The sequence below is a fragment of the Coffea arabica genome, chromosome 3c (genome assembly GCF_036785885.1).
Source record: "Coffea arabica cultivar ET-39 chromosome 3c, Coffea Arabica ET-39 HiFi, whole genome shotgun sequence".
NCBI classification, from domain to species: Eukaryota; Viridiplantae; Streptophyta; class Magnoliopsida; order Gentianales; family Rubiaceae; genus Coffea; species Coffea arabica.
The window spans coordinates 15837509-15855677 of NC_092314.1; the positions used below are offsets into that span (position 1 = coordinate 15837509).

The following is an 18169-nucleotide window of genomic DNA, read 5'->3' on the forward strand; positions in this document are numbered from 1 at the left end:
CTTGTAGGGTCCGACGTACCGCGGTTGAAGTTTCTTCCCTTTTCCACTTTCTCTCTCCACTTCCGTACCATCAAATCTTCGCCTTGCGCCCCTTTTATGCGTTCCAATAGAGTGGAGGTCACCCTAACATTGCCAAATATCACCTTATGGCTCCCAAGACAGGGTCTCCACTCGCACACGGATTCTAATAAATCCCACTCCTTAATCATCAACCCGGCTACTTGTACCTTACGACTCAAGGCATCCGCTACCACATTTGCCTTTCCTGAATGGTAGTTGATTGTGCAGTCGTAATCTTCCAGAAATTCCATCCATCGCCGTTGTCTCATGTTCAATTCCTTCTGAGAGAAAAGGTACCTAAGGCTTTTGTGATCCGAATACACTTCGAAGGTCACCCCATATAGGTAATGCCTCCACTTTTTCAGTGCAAAGACAACTGCGGCTAGTTCCAGATCATGAGTCGGGTAGTTCTGCTCGTGAAGCTTCAATTTCCTAGAGGCGAAAGAAATCACATTCCGGTTCTGCATCAATACGCACCCCAGGCCTTCTCGCGACGCGTCTGCATACACCGCAAACCCGTCCACTCCATTTGGCAAGACTAGTACTGGAGCCATGGTTAATCTTTTCTTTAGTTCCTGGAAACTTGTCTCGCAACGGGCGTCCCAGACAAACCGACCATGCTTCTTCGTCAGGTCAGTTAAAGGTCCTGCTAGTTTAGAGAAATCTTTAATGAAACGTCGGTAGTACCCAGCTAGCCCTAGAAAGCTGCGAATTTCTGTGGGATTTTCTGGCCTTTTCCAATTTGTCATGGCCTCAACCTTCGCCGAGTCCACCGAAATGCCGTCGTGGGAGATTACGTGCCCTAGGAATGCCACTTTCTCCAACCAGAACTCGCACTTACTAAACTTGGCGTACAATTGATGCTCCCTTAAGGTCTGCAACACCACCCTCAAATGCTCCTCATGTTCCTCGCGTGTCTTAGAGTAGACCAAAATGTCATCAATGAACACAACGACAAATCGGTCTAGATAGGGTTTAAAAACCCTATGCATTAGGTCCATAAATGCGGCGGGAGCATTGGTCAGTCCAAAGGGCATGACGGCGAACTCGTAATGCCCGTATCTTGAGTTGAAAGCAGTTTCGGAATATCCTCCTCCCTAATTAACAACTGATAATATCCCTGTCGGAAGTCCAACTTGGAGAAGATCACTGCTCCTTGCAGCTGGTCAAACAACTCGTCAATGTGGGGCAGTGGATATTTATTCTTGATTGTAACATTGTTCAGACCCCGGTAGTCAATGCACATCCTCAAGGTTCCGTCCTTTTTCTTCACAAATAGGACAGGAGCCCCCCAAGGAGACCCACTCTCGTGAATGAATCCCCGCTCCAAAAGATCTTGTAATTGCAACTTAAGCTCCTTAAGTGCTGCAGGCGCCATTCGATAAGGGGTTTTTGAGATAGGTGAGGTTCCAGGTAACAAGTCGATTTGAAATTCTATCTCCCATTCCGGCGGTAAAGCTACTAACTCATCAGGGAATACATCCGGAAATTCCCTCACTATGGCCACGTCTTCCACTTTTAACTTATCCGTAGGGGTGTTAATCAAAAAGGCCAAAAATCCTTGCGCCCCTCTACTTATCAGTTTCCTAACTCGAATGCCTGAAAGCAAAGCAGATGAGGCTAACCTACCCCTTATATCCAACCTTAAGGTTGCCTCGCCAGGAATGCGAAATTCTACTACTTTTGTTTTACAATCCAGTTGGGCGTTATATTTGGCTAGCCAGTCCATACCCAGAATCACATCATACCCCTTAATGGATAAGTTAATCAGGTCTCCTAAAAAACTCCTTTCACCTACCCATACATCACAATCCCTATAAACCATACTTGTCACCAAACGTTGATTTCCCGTAGATGTACTAACTTCTAGGTCATATGGTAAACTAGCAGGTTTTATATCGATGCCACACATGAAATCAGGGTTAACAAACGAATGAGTGGCACCAGGATCAATTAAAACTTTGGCAAAACGGTGGAAAATAGGGATCGTACCTTCTACGACCTCCGAAGACTCCGGGACCTGATGGGACTCTAAGGAATACACCCTAGCCGGCACTTTAGGTTTAGACCCATCTCCCTTGACTGGTCCAGTATTGGTCCTCGGCGGTGGTTGGCTACCCTTTCCATCCTGTTTCAGAACCGGGCAAGTAGCCAATTGGTGGTCTGCGCTTCCACATAGCAGACATTTGCCCTATTTCCTCCAGCAGTTATCTTCGTTGTGGTTTGATTTTCCGCAATGCCCGCAGGAACCGCGAAATCCTGAAGCCGAACCACTCTGAGCATTTCCTCTTTGTCCTCGCCCATCTTGGCCACCCCTGAATGGAGTCCCTCTACCAGTTCCAGATTGTCGACCACCACCCGTTCCTCGTCCAAATTTAGAGGGGCTACTCTTCTCGCCCTGTCCAGAGCTACTCCCAGGAAAGCCACGCTTCTTCGCCTGGAAGTTCCGGACTTGCAACCGTGCACTCTCAGCTCGCTGGGCCTTTTCCACAATCTCGCTAAACGCATTGATTTGAGCCACTGCGAGGTCTTTCTGAATCTCAATATTCAGACCCTGAATAAAGCGCCTAATCCGTCTTTACTCAGTCATGATTAACTCAGGTGCAAACTTGGACAGGCGGGTGAACTGACTCTCATATTCCGCCACAGTTTGAGTCCCTTGGCGAAGCCTAATAAACTCGTCCTCCTTCCTCTCCTGGACTAGAGGAGGGAAAAACTTTGCATTAAACTCTCGGATGAAATTTACCCAAATCCTCGGTGTCTGCTCTCGTTCCCATTTCAGCCTAATTACGTTCCACCAGGAACGGGCCGCTCCCTCAAGCTGGAACACGACAAAAGTGACCTGCCGTTCGTCAGGGTAGTGGAGAGCTGCGAATATGTCAACCATCTTTTCAAGCCATTTTTCGGCAACGTCCGGGTCAGGTCCCCCAACAAACTTTGGCGGAGCGAACTTTTGAAAACGTTCGAGAGCTCTATCTTCACTCTTGATGTGGTTACCAGGGTTCCCGGGGTTAGGGTTTGGGTTCTGGCCCTATTGTTGCACTACTTGTGCTAGTAGGTTTGTCATTTGCTGCATAGCAGCAGTTATTTGCACATTTGGGTCTATTTGTTGTTCAAGATTGGGTCCAGTAGAGGTTTTCCCCGTACCCCTAACCGGTGTGGGTTGTCTAGTTCCGCGCCCACGTCCCCGACCACTTCGTGTACCTTCCATGAGTTTTACTCGGTCTAGGCAAAAGTACTAAACCAAATTAATAACAAAGCATGTAAGTAGCACTCAAACATCTCACAATAACACATATTTATACATTCCAAATATGATCACAAACACATATATACATGCCAAATAAGTTCAAGCCACACACATATATACAATCAGTTAAGTCAAGTACGGCCAAGGCACGTACTAACATAGACGATCCCCCAAGGAAAGGCCTTCTCAAAAGACATTTACACGTAGCTAATCCACATCCAAAACGATTAGTTAAGGCTCTATCCCTATCCCTATATACATACAAAACCACCAACTATCCAAAAGAAGCCTAGAAGTCAAGGCCTAGTCGGTTGCCGGGCTCTGGGACCCAGGCGACGGGGTAGACTCCACCCCGGCCTCGGCCCCCGTACAAGAGGCCTCATCGCTATTCTCTTCGAACCCGTCATCACACAGATTAAGGATCGCCTCAGCGCGACCCTTGACTTTGCGAGCTCGCTTGAGCTCGCGCTCTCGTGCCTCCCTCAGTTGGTTGCATAGGTCATCAACTCTGTCCTCGACCTCGAGCACGTCATATTCTAGTTCCTTGATACGTGCAGCCTGCTTCTCGTTGGCTGCCCTAACCTGTGTCACCTCGGCCTCCAACTTAGCATTATCCTCAGCAAGCTCCTCACGCTCCTTCGCCACAGCCAATACTAAAGCGTTCAGATAGGCGTAGGTGTTACGGCACTCACACTGTCGGAGGCGATTGGCCGGGCTCCAACGAACTACAACCCCCTTTTGCCTGATCTGATACTTAATCGGTGGTAGCCCGCCACGAGAAAGCTCTCCAGCCGGACGATCACTTGGGTCACCACTTCCGTCCATCCTATATCAAAGGAAGAAATAACGTGAATACACTTAAAAGGCATAAGCAAAGAAACCCTCAAGTCTAGCACTTCTATTACACCCAGACTAATTCAAACCTAGGCTCTGATACCACCTGTGACAGCCCCACCTTCCCCTAAGGCGAACCAAAGGGGTTAGCGGACTGCCTGCCCAATTCTCGCCAGGACTAACGAATCAGTATACGTCCATCTAATACGTTCCGGAACATACCAATGCGCGCAAACAAGCCAAAATCACAAAATAAAAAAAACGAAAATCGAAGCCGATGATGAACAGTATCGGCCACGTCAAAATCCGGAGTTCAACCAAACATCAATCCAACGTATATACATTGAAATTTAACATTTACAACCAAATGGCATGCCACAAAAACCATTCATCATGAATATACAGGTTCGGTTTGCCAATCAAAAGAAAATGAACCCAATACACATTAGGGTTTCATTCAAAGAGCTATTTAAAAGATACATTTACATGAGCTCAACTTGACAACCAACTAACACAATCTTTTCCAAAAGTGGTCATTTTCCTGTAAGGAAAACAAATGGAACGGAATGAGCTTAAGCCCAGTGAGTTACTACCACATAAGCAACAAAGAGCGTATAGCATGACCTTTCAATTAAAGTACACAATTAAGGAATGTAACCAAACGGTAAAAGGATACGGACGGCTCTCAAGAGCCCATTTCCACGCTTACAATCTTGATCCAACCTCATTGACCCTCCGTCAATGTTAAGAGTACCAAACCGTAAACCTCACTTCACTTCCATTCCTTCCACCCAACATTCCCCAACCGGGCCCGCACTCCAATCAGTAGCTTTTGGTAATACTCGAGTATACCGGAATCAAGAGTCTCATTACTACAAGATTCCCCAGTACAGTCCCCGTGGCATGTCAATTTTCACGACCAAGCACTCGCCGGCTCGATTCAATTAACAACCAACGGGGTTGAGCTCAGTAATACAGTAAGGCCGTTGGATACTCGTCCAAACGACACCAAATCAGTTTTCCATGAATGGAATTCAATATCTCATATATCAAGTGCAGTATTTCAGTGAAACGGTGAACAGTCATTAATGGTATCACAAGGGGTGAGGGCGGTCAAGTACACCTTCACCTCAATCAATTCCAATAGCCAAATAAGCCTTCAAGGCATCAAAATCACATATAGCAAAGCCACATTGTAACATTCAAGTGAGTAGTATACTCACCAATCAAGTAAGTGATGTTTCATACACCGTGGTCAAAAGTGCGTCGTGAACCACCGTCACGCCCTAGAACATGCAAACAAATACAATGAGACTCGATAACGAGTCATAAAGCAATGCCAATCACAACCCCAATAGGGTTTCATATGCATATACAAGCATCATGAGTAACCAGAAATTCAAGAAATGACATTAGCTTTGGCCCTGAATAAAAACAGTTTTGTCCCTATTTTGCGGTAATGGCACCAAGTTCACTACGATTATCGGATGAGGGTGTAAGACCCACCGTTTCGAAGCTAAGAACCAGGGCTACAACAATGTAGAAGGTCACTCAGTCCAATTCCTAGCACAACTAGGTCAAATGTGCAAAATACCAAACCAGAACCTTAATTGCAGGTTTCCAAATTACACTATGCTGTAATCAGTACAACTCAGTCTGTACAGGTCCAAATTCGGAAATTCCAAAGGCACATGGTAGCTAAGACATCAAGCTACATTTCATCAGAAGGCCTCAACAGCCCAATCCAAAGCAATTCCAGCCAAAACCACCAATTACAGACGCAGTTCTGCCATCCTGATGAACCCAGAACAGCAATAGTAATTTCGACATTTCTCACTCTACACTATTCCAAATGACCTGAAATTTTACAGGCACCTCAAACACATCAATACCTACAACTTTCATGTTTTAAGCAAAAGACCAATTCGGCCTCTAACCATATGATACAAAACCGGACAGAAAAGGGGGTTATGAAACCCTAACTTTTCACATTTCCTTCCAAATCCAAAATTGGTTGCAATTACCAATCATTTACACCTACTAGAGTCATTAAACATCATTTCCGACCATCATGGACAGCCACAACATCATGATCAAATGAAACCAGAAAAATCACCATTAAATTGAAAACTTCATCAAATCATCCAAAAACAAGAAATAACCCACAAATTTCAACACTTTAGCCACTACTAAGCTTAACTTAAGATTCATTAAGTGTAAGAGGGAATTCACACACCACTCACCTAGAAACCAAGAGAGGAGAGTTGTAGGACACCTTAACTTCTCCAACCACTTCACCAAATCACTTACTAGCACCAACTAGAGGGATTTTATGGAGTAGAAACAAAATCAAGCAAGTGTTTTGGAGGATTTGAGCTAGATAGTTGCCAAACTTTGAAGAGTTCTTCTTCCTTCCTTGCTCAAGGTGGCCGGCCACTATAGAGGTAAGAAATGGTGATTTTTGTGGTAATTTTAAGATATTTAACCAATTGGTCAAAAGGTCAAAAAAATGAATAGTAAGTCATAAGTTACCACCAACCTCATAGTGACACATGTCACTTCTTTAAATGCAATCCTATCCTTCTTTTCCCCTCTCACATCAATCACTTCACATCCTCTACTTATCTCTTAACACCCGACAAATTTCCACCAGTATTCGGAATTTACCCTAATTGGCCGAATTTTTCCTAACTTTTCGCACTAGTGGGTCCCACGTCCATTATATATTCTTAATTTTTTAAAAACTCTCCAATACTAGAAAAATCATCTAAAAATTATAATTACTCATAAAATTCACCAGGAGAATTTTCCTAAGCCAGAAAATGCAGAAAACATGCCATTAAAGGAGATAAACCCTAGGAAAATTATTAAGGAATTTACGGGTTCTCACAAAAGAAGAGCGAAATAAAAAAAGAAAAAAAGAAAGAAGAAAGAAAGAAAGAAGGAAAGGAAAAGAAATAGAAAAGGGAAAAGGCAAAGGAAAGAATAAAAAAAAAAAAAAAGAAACAAAAAGAAGAGAAAAAAATTCTTTTGGGTTCAATTTGTTTTTTTTCCCTTGCTAGGACAGGACTGACAGGTGCCGAACCTGTGCAATAATAATTACCTACTCAAGAAAAATACAGATTTTGTATATAGCGGTGAGTAGGGTCGAATCCACAGGGACTGGGGATAATTCGTTTCTTCTAGAATCCAAAGTATGGGGGGTTTTTTGGATTAAATGCTAACTAAATAAATTAACTGCAGAAAATAATTGATTAAGAAGAATAATTAAGGGAAAACTCTAGCCAAGGGTACACTTCAGAAATGGTTCAGGCATTGATCATTGATTCACACATAATTCCACATTTATTAATAGACCAGTTATAGTTGTCATGCACGCGATAAACAACCAACCTTTCCTTAATTTCTCGATAGTTAACGTACGACCGTTAACTATTTCTCTAACCCAAAAACAACCCTAGGTACGACCGTAGGATTTAATTTCTAGATTGCATTAATAATTAGAAAGGCCCAATCCTAACTAACAAACACGCTACGAGGGTTTGTTTAAGTTAGATTGTATGCTCCCCTGACATAAACCCAATTACGCCAGTTGCTACTGAGATAAAGATAACGAACAATTACGGATTCAATTATCCCTATTTAGCAAAATAGCCTATGTGAATAATTAAATATTGCGCATATATTCAATCACTCACACGAGCTATAGTAATTAAAAGCAGGAAACATATAAATACCAATAAATTAAGGAAGCAATTAAAATAAATTAGATCTCACAGTAATTGTTGAACCAAATCTTCAGTTGCCCCCTTGACTTGAATTAAGAGGTTAGTTCTCCATTAATGGAGAACAACCATGCGAAAGAGCTAAGAAAAGAAAAATAAAACTAGGCTAAAAGCCTAAACTAAAACTATTGATTCCTAAACCTCTCGTACGTTTCTCCCTTTTTAAAGCCAAAAGGAAGTCTAATGCTATCTCTAGTGGTCCCCACACCAAATTCAAAGTCTTGTATGTTTCTTTTCCTAGAGTCCAAATGACTCATGCTTCTTATCCGTGGTCCCCGCACATGTGGACAAAGCCTCCAAAGTACTTGTTGTTCCAAGTCTCTCTACGTTGCTTTCTTTGAAAAGCCCAAATGACTAAATGCCTTGCACTAGCTTGTGGTCCCCACCAATTCAAGGACCTAAAGGTTGAAGCCCTTAGAAGTCTGCATTTTTCCATACAAGTCCCTCCTTTTTGGTAATTTTCTGCTTCACTCCTGAAATTGATTCCAAATACCAAATATGAGTAAATATCAGCAATTAACACAATATTTGTCAGGGATAGAAGGGGAAATCAATAATAAATTTACTAACAAATTATACCCTATCAAAGACGTGGGCACGTCTTATTGACTTTTTATGATAAAGTTGGCTAATTACGAGTTACAACATACCCTCAAGACGTGGGCACGTCATGTTGGTCCATAGTTTTCTGATGATGGAATTGGATAGTTGTGCATTACCACATACCCTTAACGCGTGGGCACGTTTTGTTGGGAAAAAATCTTCTAACCAAAAAAACATTAAAAACAAAAAATAAATGCCAAATTTGAAAAACATAAGATAAACATAGTGAAACACATAATATTAGTGAACAAACAATAAAAAAAGAATTTGATTGCCTTCCAATAAGCGTCTTGGTTTAACGTCTTTGATTAGAGATGGTCGAATATTGTTCAAGTAGCATAAGTGGGATCTTCAAGATTTATTATCTCCACCTTCACCATTGAAACACTTTCATAATAGGATTTAAAACATTGACCATTAACCACAAATTTCTTATCTATCTGCATACTCTGAATTTCCACTACACTATAGTGAAAAATATTAATCACAACAAATGGACCAGCCCAACGAGAGCGCAACTTACCTAGAAAGAGCTTTAGATGAGATTGATAGAGAAGAACTCTTTGCCCAACTACAAATGATTTCCTTGCAACTTATTGGTCACGAAAAACCTTAATCTTCTCTTTATATAGTGTTGCATTCTCGTAAGTTTCATTCCTCAACTCTTCCAATTCTTGTAATTGAAGTTTTCTGTGGACTCCAACCTCATCAAGATCCATGTTGCATTTCTTGATCCCCCAATATGCTTTGTGCTCGAGCTCAACCGGTAAATGACACGACTTCTCAAATACCAACCTATAGGGAGATATACCTATAGGATTCTTATAGACTGTCCTATCAATCTAGAGTACATCGTTCAATTGTGAACTCCAATCCTTCCTATCGGAGCAAACCATCTTCTCCAATATTTATTTAATTTCCCTATTCAAAATCTCCGCTTGACCATTCGTTTGGGGGTGATAAGAACTAAATACCTTATGAGTCACTCCATATTTACGAAATACAGCCGCCATCATTTTATTGCAAAAGTGTTTTTCTCGATGACTTACTATAATTCGTGATACCCCAAAATGAACAAAAATATGTGATTGAATGAAATCTACAACCACTTTAGAATCATTAGTTCGGGTGGCTTTTATTTTTATCTACTTGGACACATAATCTATGGCCAACAAGATGTAAAGGAAACCAAAAGACGAAGGAAATGGACCCATAAAATCAATACCCCATGCATAAAAAATTTGACAAAAAATCATAAGGGTTTTTAGTATCTAATTTTTATGACAAATATTTCTTATCCTTTGGCATCTATCACATGACTTACAAAACAAGTATGTATCTTTGAAAATTGTGGGCAAATAAAAATCGCTTTCCACTACTTTACAAGCTACTCTTTGTGATCTAAAATGGCCTCCACATGCATAAGAGTGATAAAATATTAAAATAGAATTAAATTCACTCTTACTTACACATTTGTGCAGTATTTGATCTGCACATTGCCTCTATAAATAGGGGTTTTTCCATAAGTAATACTTAGCATCACGTCTGAGCTTATCTCATTTTGTTTTTGACCAATGTGCAAGTAATTGATTAGTGGTCAAGAAATGAATAATATCCTTTTGGGCCGTTGCTCAAGTTTGTATAGCTTGGTTTGAAATCAATATATTTCCTAACGTTTCTGTAAAAAAAAAAAAAGAAAGGAATAATATCCGCATACCAAGGAAGAGAGGGATTAATAGAAAATAGTTGCTCATTCACAAAAGTTTTCCTCAATATAAAATCATCCTTGACAATAGGCAATTGACTCGAATGATCGGCAACTAAATTCTCTCCTCCCTTTTTATCACGGATCTGGGTGTCCTGCGGAGTTCGCGTGGGGGGAGGATTTGGTGGTGCCGTCAGTTTTAGGTGGGGGTTTGAGTGATATACATCACACTAGTACTTAAGTAGGGTTAGTGGGTATGTGTAATATATTGGTTTCTGCAATCAATTGGATGGGGATGAAAATGGTCTGGGTCTGGGGGAGGTTAAGATGCCCTCATGTGAGAAAGATAATGAGGAGCAGCTTCTGAGCTTGGATTTTCTTTCTTTTATTAATTATTATCAGCTATAAGAAACTCGGTGGATCCACACACACTATTATTGATTCTCCAATCCACCAATTGCTGGTTTGGTGTAAAAACAAAAAACTAGTAGTACCTGCTTTCGACCTTTTATTAAGATAGATAGTATTTTTTCTTCTCGCTCTTTTCCCTGTGAACAACTTTCTAGGAAGGGAATGACATTAGAGCATGTGGTGGGAATGAGCAATGGAGGCGTTGATGGCCGGAAGGGGAAGTCGGAGTGTGTTTTTTTTGGGGGGGGTTATTTGGCAGATCTGGCGAGGAAGTTTCTTTATTGGACCAATTACTGCTTCATGTTCAAAATAGAGCACCGAAGACTTTTGAGCAGAGAGCGGTGTGGTTCAATAGTCAACTGCTTGAATTACTTTTCTGTAGTTCCACATTCGATGATGATCCACAACCTGAATAGTGCTGAAATCAAATTGCAAATCAGATACTCATTCATTTGATTGAAGAAGCTAAATAAAAGAAAAAAACTTTTAGCTTGGCGCATGTCCAATGCAGTGCAATCAACAAGATATATTAGTTGATTTACTACTGTCTTTGCTAGCTAGGATCCGAATGCTAAATGATGCCCGAAGATCGAGAAACACGTTCATTTGGTTGCTTTTTTCGGTTTGCTACAAATCTTATGTCTAGACTCTAGAACTCCTAGCAAACTACCTCAATGTTTAGGCATTGAGGACAGTCCTTCCAACAGTGTTCCATTTGGACATGTTTATCCTTTACCCTCAATTAGGTTTTGTACCCTTGTCATGTAAGAGTGAAACAAGGAAAAAATATATACGCAAGAGTAACGTTTATGCTACTTTTCTTTAATTCTTTAAAGCAACTAATGTGAAAGAGATAAAAACAATACGGGAAGCAGGTGAAGAACTCTGATTTCAAATCTTCATTTCCTTATTTCTACTTGAATAGCAAAAGAACATAGCCACAGACGCCCAGAAATACCTATTTATTTAAGAAACTTCTCTGCTTTTCCTAGTCGGTTTTAGCCCCTATTTCATATGCAATCAGTAAAATTTCTCCATCTAATGTAATCTTCCCTTTTGTGCAGCTTAATCAAGTTAGATTTAAAGAGCAGTAGTGCTGATATGGAGCCAAATCAAGGCAGTTCTATTGAATGCTGTCTGATCTGAATTTACCTACAAGTATATAGAACAGGTCAGCGTCTGTGTACATACTTAGTGTTGGAGGCAAGAGGACTTGGGGGAGATTTCAGGATTCATAGAATCATAATACCAGCTTGCAATTTACTGAAGTTGAAGTTGCTATTCCATTGTACTAGGAATTTCTGCAGTTGAACTAAACTTGGTCTATTCCAAAACATGGGCCATTTGGGTTTAGGTGCTTTTTGTGCACTGATTGTAAAACTTGATTTCGGGTATTAATATTTTGTTTTTTTTGGATATATTCTCACTAATTTCAAGTATTATTATGTTTTGCAATTTTTTATCTTCTCAATATGTAAAGTTGTGTAAGGAGGACTTTGCATATACAAGGACTTGGAATCTACTTTTCCAAACAGTTTTCCCAATACACTTTGTTGAACATCTTAGGCAGATTGGAATCAGAAAATTTATAGGGGAGGAAGATGAAATAAAGCTCATAGACATTTTGCAGCATGGGAAATCTTTGAAAAGATGACTCTGTATACAGTTATAGAATGACAGGTGTCGTACCTGTGTAATAATAATTACCTACTCAAAAAAAATACAAATTTGTACATAGCGGTGAGCAGGGTCGAATCCATAGGGACTGGAGATAATTCATTTCTTCCAGAGTCTGAAGTATGGGGGATTTTTGGAAAATATAAAATAATTAATTAATCAACTAATGAAACAACTAATAGAAATAAACAGGAATTAATCAATAACCAATACAACTCTAGCCAAATGTGCAACTTTTCAGACACGGTCCATTCAACTGATCATCAATGCAAAGATAATTCAATTACTAATTAATAGATTGGTTATAGTTATCATACACGCGATAAACAACCAGTGTTTCCTTACTTTTTCGATAGTTAAGGTACGACCATTAACTATTTCCCTAATCGAGAAATAATCCTAGGTACGACTATAGGATTTAATTTCTCGATTGCAATAAGAATTAGAAAAACCCAACCCTAACTAACAAACACGTTATGACGGTTCGTTTAAGTTAGATCATACGTTTTCCTAACATGAAACCAATTATGCTAGTTGCCACTGGTATTAATCAATTGAACAATTACGGATTCAATCAATTAATCTGGCAGAAGATTATTAGATTAATTCGAATATCAGGCACTTGACATTCAAATAACATAACAAGCATAAGAAGTTAAATCAGAAAATGCACAAATACCAATGAATAAAAGAAATAAGTAAAATAATTCGATCTCACAGATGTTTGGAACAAAGTCCTCAAATTGACATTCGACTAGAAAACAAAGATTTAGCTACACATTCTCAGGGGATATCCGCATGACTCCATCGATAACCATTGGTTTTTCCCTAAAGACTCACTAAATAAGAGACTAGCGGCCGTCTCCTTTTACTTGTTCCCTCCAAGGTAGTAATCACGAGGGATTCCGGCCTTTTTTCTCTCTTTGTTTCCTAATTGAAGTCTACTACTTCGGCTGTCCATTGGCCAACTAAAAATAGAATTCTAATTGCAAAAGGAAACTTCTCCAACTAATGCTAATTGTTCCCTAATAAGACATCTAATAAAAAGTGGTAGTTTCCTAATTTTCATCCAATACTCCTCGTAAACTCCATCTTGAATTGAAAAACTCTTGAAAAATCACCTCTTTTATTACTTTTTGCTCCACCTTCCTACAATTGACACAAAATACCAAATATAAGTAGAATCAAGCAATTAATATAATATTTGGTAATATAAACGAGGAAAATAATCATAGAATTAATGACAAAAATACAACCTATCATAGAACCTTTGAAGTTTTCATCAGAAGGTTGCAACAGCATATTGTCATTCAAAAAATGTTCCATGGATTGCCGATAGAGTTCCAAGATAACTGGACTGAATTAAGGAATCGGAAATACTGAGGTGACAAATATGTGTCCATATGACTAGTTTAACTCTCTCTCTCTCTCTCTTATATTTTTTTTCTGCTTCTCCTTTTTGTGGTGTTCTCTTGATGAAATCTTCTTTTGTAATGACTTATTGAAGTTGCGATTTCTTGGATGGTTAATGAGCTAAAAAAAATTTGGATTGCCAATTGATTTCAAGCACTTCCTATTGTATGGCTCAAGATGTTGAAAGAGCTGGATGTTAATGTATTACTTTGCTAGCAATTATTTTTAGCTAACCAAAGCTTTTGTATGTTTTCTATTGAATGTTTATCAAAGTAGCAAAATGGGGTTTGTTGGCACCAAGTGATATTCCAAAAAGCTATCAAATAGCAGGGCTTATGAGTTTAAATTTAATGAGCAGCTACGTTGGTCATGATTCATTAAAAAAAAAAATTTTGCCAAACAATTTGATACCTATAAGAACCTGGAAAATGTACAACAGACACATGAGAAGCCAAATTGAAGCTATTTGCAGCTAAATTTTCTAATAAAACCACCCAGTAATTTGCTCAGAGAATTAAGATTAGCATGCTAAAATGGGATTAAGAAATGTTCATAACAGCATTGGAGAGGAACATTTTCCCACCAAACAGTTAGGCAATAATCAATTATCACTTATTAGAGAGAAAACTTTCCTGGCCTAAAATGTTTTGCTGGTACGCGGGGCATTGCAGATTTGTCAAAAGACTCCTTGCTAATTCTATACTATTGGCGAGGAAGCGCCATTTTTCCTAGCAAAACACCTTGACTATTTGCAAGGAACTACTGGTTTTTGTGGGGAGTTTTTAACTTTAGTGGTGAGAAAAGTTTTTCTCGCCATAGTATTTGAGCTATTAGTGAGGAGGTCAACCCTTGCTATTGATCTGTTTCATTAGCGAGAAAAGCAGCAGCATCCTCACTAATAACTTTTAGCGACGAGCATCTAGCAAGAAACTTGGCGAGGAAGCATTTTTCTCGCTGAAATTAATTGGCAAGGAAGTCAAAACTTTTGGCGTGGACTTTTGCTCCTCGCCAAATCCCTTTTCTGTTGCAGTGATATAGTATCCCTCTTTATATCTATCTTTACTAGATATAGACTTGTTCAATGTTGTTGGTTCTTTTAATTTACATTTGGACACGCAAAAAAACTAATAATAATAAAGAACTTCAAAGGAAGCTTGGTACTAGAAGAAACTATCCGTTGCTGGTCCACAAGAATTAAAAAAAAAAAACATGAAAGCTTACAAAACACGCATACGTTATAGTTCTTATAACAAATCAATTAATTAAGAAGTCTTAGATATGAAATGTCAACAATACTAATTAAGTCAGATGAAATGTCAACAATACTAACTTGGTCTTAGATATGAAATGTCAACAATACTAACTTGGTCCCCATATTAAAGTCAGATGAAATGTCAAATATGGGAAAAAAAAAAAAAGCAACTCATAAAGCTGGACGAAGCAAGTTAAACTATCAGACTGATTTCTAAGCAAAACCCGAAATGCTAGAAGTCTTGTTAGCTAATGTTAGAGCTGGTTTTAACGATTCATAAGGTTTATGAACTAAGTGATAAGAAGGAATAAATTCTACTAGACCTAATAAATGTCTAGTTCAAATTAATAGCAAACCAATTACTAGACGCCTTGGTAACCGTTAAAATCAATCATTGAGATTTAATATGAGGGGTTACAAAACTCTTGCTTAGGAAATAAATGCAATGTAATTAATAATAATCCACTAGGAGGTGAACAAGTAAGGGAATTTTGGTGTCGAATAGCTTTGAGAATTAGCTACTATAATTTATTGAATTGGGAGACAAATTAACATGTGGAGTTATTAATAAGTGATAGTATTAAATATTTTTAAAATTTAAAGTATAGTTCGTAAAGTATAATGTATCAAGAATTTATTACGTATTTTTATAGTTTAGTTGAAAAGTATGAATATTTTTGAAATATATGAACTACACAAGCTTTTATTGTGGTATACTTTTAAATGTGTATTGTACAAGTGTAATAGAAGCCTTTACTAACTAGGAAAATTCGTATAAATGAAGCATTTCCACCAAAAAAATCTTGAACGAAGATAAAATTCGTATAAAAAAAAAAAAAAACAACATTCAGATCTCCAAATGGCATTCAATTCAAAATCTTGATGGCATCCAAAATATCCATTTTTGAGGGACTTTGTTTCCTTTCTCAGGAGCAGGATTGGGTACGTTTCACTCCGTCGATGCTGAATTCTTTCACATTGTAATGGCATGGCACGATGAAGAAGCACATATATACATATATTGAACATTCTGCACGTCTTGTATCAATCACACTAATTCTAGCAGGTCCAAGGTACAGAAGTTTATGATGTAACTGAGATAGAGATCATCAATTGTAGTAGATGATCAAATAGATTTATTTATTCAACACGACAACAACATAAGAAGAGAGCACTCGAACTGAGTACTCATTACATGCTTCCCCTGTTGATTCTACACCAATTCAAAGAGAAGCCGCATAAGTCTTTTACACACATAGGAAATCAACCATTAAAAGCAAACACAACATAACATATTAAGGTAATAATATAGGTGTCATGGATCCTGTGTCACGCCCTTATTTATTTAGCATTAATTTTTGACCTCATCTCCGGATGTAGCTTCAGTAGGTTGACAGCATCTTTGGCAATGTCCATGGTACCAGTGGCAGCAACCATGTCTGCAAGTCTCCTCAGCAGGTGGACAGCATCTTTGGCAATGTCCATGGTACCAGTGGCAGCAACCATGTCTGCACCGATGTTCAGGGGTCTCCTCAGCAGGTGGACAGCATCTTTGGCAATGTCCATGGTACCAGCGGCAGCAACCATGTCTGCAACGATGTTCAGGGGTCTCCTCAGCAGGTGGACAGCATCTTTGGCAATGTCCATGGTACCAGCGGCAGCAACCATGTCTGCAACGATCTGCGGTTACGGTATCCTCATCTCCAGATGTGGCTTCAGGGGTCTCCTCGGCAGTTTGACAGCATCTTTGGCAGCGTCCATGGTACCAGTGGCAGCAACCATGTCTGCAACGATCTTCGCTTATGCTATCCTGATGAACCTCGCCTGAACTGGCATCGTGGACACCAGTGGTATTCACGCTCTTCTGATCTGTTTCAAGACACAAGGAGACATAAATATTTGGAGCTTTATCTTAAGCTGCGAACGTTAGGTGACTGGCTAGGCTGAAAATTTGCAAGATATATGCAAAGAAAAGAATACTATGGATTAAACAAAACAGTCTAGGCATATAAGATGGTGCGACTTGGATATGAATTATTTTGCTTTAAATTATAATTAGAAGCATTTAGTTTGGTTTTCGACGTTAGTTTAACCTTTGGTGCGACACTATGGAACGTGTATCCTTACAGCAATACTATAAGGATGCATGAAAAATTAGATGTGCCACTAACCATTGATAGAAGCAACCCAATTTACTTTTGCTAAACACTGAAAAAGATATTAGCACATTAATATGACTTGCTTGATAATATACAAATAGCCTTCCATAAAAATTCACATCCCAATAATGAGTCTCCAAATCTCCATTCATTTAAGTATTTAGGTGCAGCCAAAAAAAAAAAGGAAGAAAGGAAAAAAAAAAAAAAAAAAGGACTAGGCACCTGCAGCTGTTGCATCAGAGGAAATATGGAGCACAAGTGCAAAGAGAACACCAATAAGAAAGAGCAAATTTTTTGAAGATGCCATTTGATCACAACCTCACTCAAAATGTAAATAATGTGCTAAATTATTGATATCGAGTGATAAGTGCATTGAGTTGCAGCCCTATTTATAGGAACTAGGAGGGGAACACCATGCCTTGCGTGGAATGAATATTTTAGGGTTAATTTCAAAAACCTCCCTTGAGGGTTTTCATAATTTCACTAGCACCCTTGTTATATCCAATAATACATTGAGCTCCCTTCTGATGTTGATCGGACCTAATGTTAATCTCATCAGGGGCAAATTGACCATAATGCCCTCACTAAAATAGCTTTTTTCAAGATTTTTAGAAGCACAATATAATCTTCCAATCTTACCAAGATACCATCAAAACCTGGTGCCAAAATTTAACAACTTTACTAAAAGTAATTTCTCTGTTGGTTGGTAAGCCTTGGAGACGAGCTTTCGGAGCTGAACTTTAAGCTCCGAAAATCTTTAATTGGGTGAAGGAAGATTGCTGCCAAAAGTGCGTTATCAGCTATATTCCTTGACATCTATAAAAGGTAAAAGGTGGAAACTTTTTTAATTGAATGGTATGGTACCATGAATAAACTCGTTAAGTTGATAAGATGAACATTCTGGCCATAAGAAATGTTTAAAATGTAGCCAGTGGACATGACGAGTCATTTGAGGTCCACACCATGATATCTTGATGTTATATGAGCAATTTATGATGGATAATGCCATGCATTATTGTT

General features: G+C 39.1%; 1 protein-coding gene across 1 annotated transcript; it reads right to left on the bottom strand.

The window, feature by feature from the left end:
* Positions 1-16072: 16072 nt before the first annotated feature.
* LOC140037657 (uncharacterized) lies at positions 16073-17509 on the bottom strand. The gene is made up of 2 exons (XM_072082381.1): positions 17372-17509; positions 16073-16859 (listed from the first exon to the last, which is right to left on the bottom strand). The coding sequence occupies exons 1-2, from the start codon at positions 17454-17456 to the stop codon at positions 16342-16344; spliced, it is 603 nt and encodes a 200-aa protein (XP_071938482.1). The 5' UTR covers positions 17457-17509; the 3' UTR covers positions 16073-16341.
* Positions 17510-18169: the final 660 nt, after the last annotated feature.